Genomic DNA, 6,000 nt, shown 5'->3' with positions numbered 1-6,000 from the left:
CTATTTCATAAACTCTCCCTGAAGCAAGGCTAAGGGTTTTCCTTATACAGTTTCATTTAACCCTCATGACATACACCAAGATCCCGTCTTATTGATGAGAAACTTGAGGCTTACTGAACTACATTTTTCTGACTAGAAAAAAAAAAAAGGGAAAGAAACTGCATGTGGTCAGCAGAGCTTAAGCCCCACACTGATATAAATATTATTCTGGTTGTACAACAATATTTGACTCCTGCATCCTTTTCTTGTGGGCTGATAACCCGGGGCTAGTTCTGTCAACTCACTGGCCTTACAGGATGAAGTCCAAGTTTCCTACAGTGACTCACGAGGCGGGTCAGAGTCCAAACCCACACTCCCCTCTGCGGACACAGGCTTCCACACCAGGCGCTCCTGCTGGGTTCAACTGTTTTCAGTTCTCTGAATGCAGCAGGCAGCTTTTGTGTTCAGGGCAGACCGGGGGTGGCATGTCCTTCCTCCTTTTGTCTTCCTGCCTAACTCCCTCAAGTCCTTCAAAGCGGAGGGTCACTGTCACTTGAGTCCTTCTCCAAGCTGACAAAATGAGAACATGGGGGCATCTCATCTTTGCAGATCTCCGTGGCGCTTCCGATGGCACTGAACCGTGTGGAGCTGCTGACTGCTTGACCAGGGCGCCTTCTACAAGTCCATAGTTCCTGTCCGACTCGGTTCATGTTTCTTGTTTGTTTTTAAGACAAGGTCTCAACTCTGTAACCCAGACTGGCCTCAAACTAGTGGCAATCTTCCATGCCTGACTAAATGAGGAATTGGACTTTTTTTTCTTGCATTACTTGCAATTGAACCTCCCCGTGTTCCCATGTGTGATGCTAGGGCTCTATCGTTGACCTGTATCTCCAGACCGTATCATCTTGAAAGACCTAGGAAAAAAAAAGAAAGACAATGGTTTTGATAGTGTTGGTGATAGCTAGACCTTGGTTTCACCCTTTTACCTCTGAAGCCAGATCTTATTCTTAGAGCATCTTTTCAGTCTCTGGTAAAGAGCAAAACGTACATGAAGTTCTAAATGTAGTCAATAAATTCAAGATATCTGTGGCTATCAATGACCCATCTGCCTATTTATTAAAAGAAATGCTAATATTTTTATAACTGCCAAATTGAAGCAATTACATATTGGCTTTATATTAGTTGTAATATCATTCAGCTAAGGTTGGTCATTCAGAGCAGAGACCAATAGTTTTGCCCTCTAGTTAGAAGACTGAGCACACATCTCTGCTTCTGTTTTTTTGTAGATAAAATAGCAAGAAGCAGCGACCCATACACGCTCTGGAGGGGCCAAGTAGTAGCACGATTGTGAAAATCCCTTTCAAAAATTGTGACACACTCAAGGGGCGGAAATATGGTGGTCATAGTCCCCAGGGTGCTGCAGAAACTTTCTAGAATGTACACCGTGCTAGATTCACCTGCAAATGCTAGTTTAGGGATCCACCAACATCACAACAGGAAAGTCCTGCAGCAAGCTCTTCAGGAAACAGGAACGAATCTTAGAGAAAGAAAGGGAAATGCACAGCAAACTTCACAGGCGCTGCTTGAAAGATGAAAAATTAACCCAGCGCTGTTGGGGGTGGAAGTGTGAATGGCGGTGCTTGGACGCTGGGTCTTCAACGTCCGGACACTTTTCCTTCCCTAAAGGCATTTTAGTCAAAGGTCATGTGTGTGTCCTGTCAAAGGCCAGCTTCCAATGGAATCACTGTCCCCAGGGGATAGCGGGCCCCCTGACTCCATCTGCTTTGGAGAAATCCCAAAAGCAAACGGCTCAGCGCAAACAAGCGCAGTCAGGAGCCGCGGTGCCGGGCTTAGCTCCCAGGTCCCCCGGCCCGCAGCCCAGGCTGTGTCCGCAGCGCCCTGGCTGGAGCGAGGCACCCCGGACGCCGCAGCATGAGCCGCCACGCCGATCGGGTAGGGTGGGCAACCCCTCTCTGCGCGTGCTCCACGGCTTGGGGCTCCCGGGTCAGGGCGGCTGCACGGTGCAGCCGGGGCAAACCCTGCAAAGGGGCCTCGGCAGCTGCCGAGGGGAAAAAAAAATGTCCGGGGTTGGGCTGCCTTCCCGTGCCCTCAGCTGGACCGGTTTCCAGGCTCCCAAACGCGGAGCTAATTTTGAGTTGTCGTTGCCAGAGTCTGTTTGGCTTTGCAAATGCGTATCTCGTTTCTGGAAAACAAGCCAGTGGAAGCTGCAGAGGGGCTAGGGACGAGTCTCAGCTCACCACAGCTCGAGTCTGTGGCAAGGGAGCGAGCCCCTTTGAGCAGAGCCAGTCTCAGGGGGCTGTGAGTTCTGTCCTCCTGGGATAGGGATAGCCAACCTCCCTGGCTCTCTTGTTATGACTCCTTGGACAAGCGCTTGGCTGGGGACTCTTAAAGCAATCTATCTCAGTAGCGTTCTCTGTGCTCCTTTCTACACTTGCCTCAAGGAGACAAGATCCCTTTTTCTGAGTGGAAGCCCTTCCTGCTGCCAGATCCCAGGAGCCAGACCCTGCCACTTTGAACGTTTTCATTTAATCAAGTCCTTCAGACGGATCTAGGCAGTTTTGGTTTCTCAACTGATCTAGGGGTGCTTCGGGTCTGGACTTGGAAGTCTCCTCGGGCACAGCGAATAGGCAGCAAGGAGTGGGCGGCTAATGGGTTTCAGAGACTGCTGTGTCTCCACTCTGGTTTCTTCTGAACGGGTTAAGCAGGGAGCTTATCAGTTTCTCACTGACAACGGGGCAGAAAGCAAGAGCCTTTCTGGGATTCGTTCATGCCTTTAGCACACACCCAGTTCCACCGCACCGGGAGGTTTCCTGTGCTGCTTCAGGTGTTTTCTGAACTTCTGATCCTCTCCAGAGGGCCATCTCCAGCTGCCACCTGGTGTTTTCTCCTTCTTGACAGAGTGGGTGACAAGATCTCTCTGTCCTTATTCCCTACTTGTCCCTTCATAGCTAGTTAGGAGCCTTGGTCCACCAGTCTGAAGACCTTCTTTTGTTGGGGCTGTCGAAAGCCTCAGCACCAGCAACTAGAGAATTTGAAAGTCCTCTTCTTCGGGCTCCTGGGGGCCCTTTTGAATAGCTGGTTATTCCCCCTCTTGTGTTTAGACTCTTAGATTCTGAAATAATACACCTCCTTGTTCTCTTCTGACCCTCGGAGTCTCTACTTAATGCTTAAGGCCTCACTCCAGACCTCTCAGTGCGCCCCTCTGCTCTCTCCTCTCTTCCCTTGCCATCCAGTGGGTTACATCATATCATTCGTTCCAACAGCTTCAGCCACTGCAGACATAACGGTGTCGGGAGCATCGCCTTTCTCCTAAAACATCTCCAGTTAGATGTTCCACAAGGCATCTGGAAGTCAGAATGTTCAAAACTGAATCTGAATCTGTCTCCTCTGCCCCGCTCTTCCACTGTTTGGATGGTATCCCCATCACGTTAGACACAGCGGAGTCACCGGAGGTGACTTGTCTTTCATGCTGTGCCTTCCTTCTTATGCGCACCTTCTTGTTCGTGTCATGATCCACCTCTCCATCATTGTTTGAGCTCAGGCATTCTGGTCATGGTCTCACGCTCATCTGACGTGGGGCCAGTGCTGTCCAATCTGTGGCTTTATCTATATTGGTTACTTTTCTTACTGCTGTAGGATGGGGGATTTATTTCAGCTGTAGTGTCCATGATTATAATGGACTGGTCCCGGGAACATGAGGTGGGTGGTCCCCTTGCTTGTGTCTGAAGTCAGAAGCCAGGTGGGGGTGGGGTGGGGGTGGGGGGTGGGGCTGGGGTGGGACTGGGGGTGGGGGGGGGAACCATGCTAGAGCTGAACGCTGGCCCTCAGCTAGGTTTTTCTTTTTATAGTTCTCAGTCTGAGACCACATCCCGTGGGATATTGATGGTCATATTCAGGGTGGGTCTGGGGCTTGGGTTCACATCATCAGGCTTGCATAGCAAGCACCTTTATACAAGGAGCCATCTTGCCAGCAGCTGTTTTGTGCTCTTATGTGGGGGTTAAGAAGGAATATTCTGTTCAGGGATTGGATTAGAAAAATAGAGATATAACAGCTTATGAGGATTTTTTTTTTCTGAGATACAATAGGGTAGAGAATAAAGTTAGTATTGTATTACTATTAGTAGGAAAACTCACAGTCTTCCAATTATTTTAAGCAGGAAGGGTTTAGCATTTTTGGATATTTGAGATAATGCTCCAAGTCTCTACTGTATAATCCACATCTGAATTTGGAGACTTTTCCTATAGCTTCTCTATTCCTAGGCAAGAAAGGCTTTTGTAGTTTTGCTTCTGTTGACTTAATGAAAGTAAAGAAATCCTCCTTGGGCCGCAGCCCAGCCGGAGAGAAGAACACAGAAAGGAAAGGTACCTGGAGCCTCTGAATGGCCATGGAGAAAAATCTCCAAGAGCTCTCTAGAGAGTGGTGGAGACCCTGGGAGACTACAAGTGAGAAAATGTGGTTCTGATTTTCCAATGCGAGAACTCTGCATTTGGAAACACTGAGAGGTGAATAGTGATTGCGTTCTATAGGGAGTTATTTAAACTTTAAGCTGTTCTTAAGCTCTGTGGGGCCATGGTTCTTTTGAGGTTTGGATGCACACTGCTCTTCTTAGGAAAAAAAAATGTACAAAAGACTACACACAGCATTTTGAATAAATTTGTAGGGGGATTCATCCAAGTCTGTCCTTCAATCCCCTTGAGTTGTTAAGGGCTTCTGGCTAAAATATCTTTAATCAAAGGGCTAATTAATTCAGTGGGTATTTGGGAGAAGGGAGTAGGTGGTGGTTAGGAGCCAGCATAATCAAATTATGCATGTTTTCTGCTTTTAGAGAGGATCCTGTGTAATGTGTGCTAATGACCATGAACTTGGAGTCATAGGACCTGGGCTCACGTCTCTGGCAATCACCAGTTGTGTAACTTTTGCTCTGAATGGTTATTTCATTATTCGACTCTTAAAAGGATAGTTGGAATTTCAGCTAAAATGAAGCATTTGAAACCATGTGGGCTATGCTATATTTAAAAATAAAAAGGGATAAGAGAAAGAAGAGGAGGATTGAGAAGGGCGATATGTAGAGAGGGAGGAGATGGAGAGGGGAACGGATGAGAATTGTTTAGGAAAGAAGTGGTGGCTTCACCTATTTAATTTTTAGAGATTTAATCTGGCAGCAAGATCTGGCATAAAATGTCACTTCCAAAATTAAAGTTAGGTTTTATAAAAAAGAAGCCCAGAATAGCAAATATAGAAGCCGAGAATCATTTTACTCTGTACTGTTGAACCTTTAGAACATCATGTCTCGATCTGAATGCTACACATTAACTTATTAGCAATTAGTGTCTGAGCTCCTACTGTGGATCATCCACTGCGTTGTAAAAGGCAGACCAGATCACATGGAGTTTGCAGTGTAAAGAAGGGCTGGGCAAGGAACAGGTGGCTTTGATTTGATGTTATACTTTGACAGAGGAAACTGAAGTCCAGATGGAGCTACATAAGAAGGAATATTTAATCCAAACTTAATGGAATGGGATGGACTGTAGAACTGATGCCTGTCTGCACTGAGCTGCAGAACCCAAGTAGAGAAAAGCAGGGTGTTTCAAGATGATGCACCCTCAACGAGAGCCAAGAAACTGCAAGAAATAATTCTGAGAGGTAGAGGATGAAAGGCACTAGGCTAGGAGGGGCAGCGAGGGATGCTATATAAAGCTACTACATGGTGATTGATGACTAGGAGAATGGGAACCAGTGAAGGCGGTAAGCAAGACTGCACTGTAATGTGTTTTACGGTTTGCAAAGACTAGAGAATGGACAGTAGGCTGGAGAGAGTGGAGGGAAGAAGAAGAGAAAGAAGAAGAGGAAGAAGAGGAGGAAGAGGAAGGTAGTGGTGGTGATGATGATGATGATGATGGCAGAGCAGGCGTATTGGATGCACTGTAGTATGTAATCTAGGACAGATAGTGACCCCACCCCCAACCAAAATGGTAGCTGGGAAGAGAAAAAGAGATGTG

At 47.1% G+C, this 6,000-nt stretch overlaps 1 protein-coding gene across 1 annotated transcript in view; it reads left to right on the top strand.

The window, feature by feature from the left end:
* Window positions 1-1,813: 1,813 nt before the first annotated feature.
* The window catches only part of Enpp2 (ectonucleotide pyrophosphatase/phosphodiesterase 2), a 121,497-nt gene continuing 117,310 nt past the window's right edge, over window positions 1,814-6,000 (top strand). Inside the window, exon 1 of the mRNA XM_052160692.1 lies at window positions 1,814-1,932. Coding sequence (XP_052016652.1) covers window positions 1,912-1,932 — 21 coding nt within the window. The 5' untranslated portion in view covers window positions 1,814-1,911. The remainder of the gene's footprint in view (window positions 1,933-6,000) is intronic.

Source organism: Apodemus sylvaticus, chromosome 17, assembly GCF_947179515.1.
Source record: "Apodemus sylvaticus chromosome 17, mApoSyl1.1, whole genome shotgun sequence".
NCBI classification, from domain to species: Eukaryota; Metazoa; Chordata; class Mammalia; order Rodentia; family Muridae; genus Apodemus; species Apodemus sylvaticus.
The sequence above is the reverse complement of the archived record's forward strand: the minus strand, read 5'-3'. Positions and strand labels throughout refer to the sequence as shown.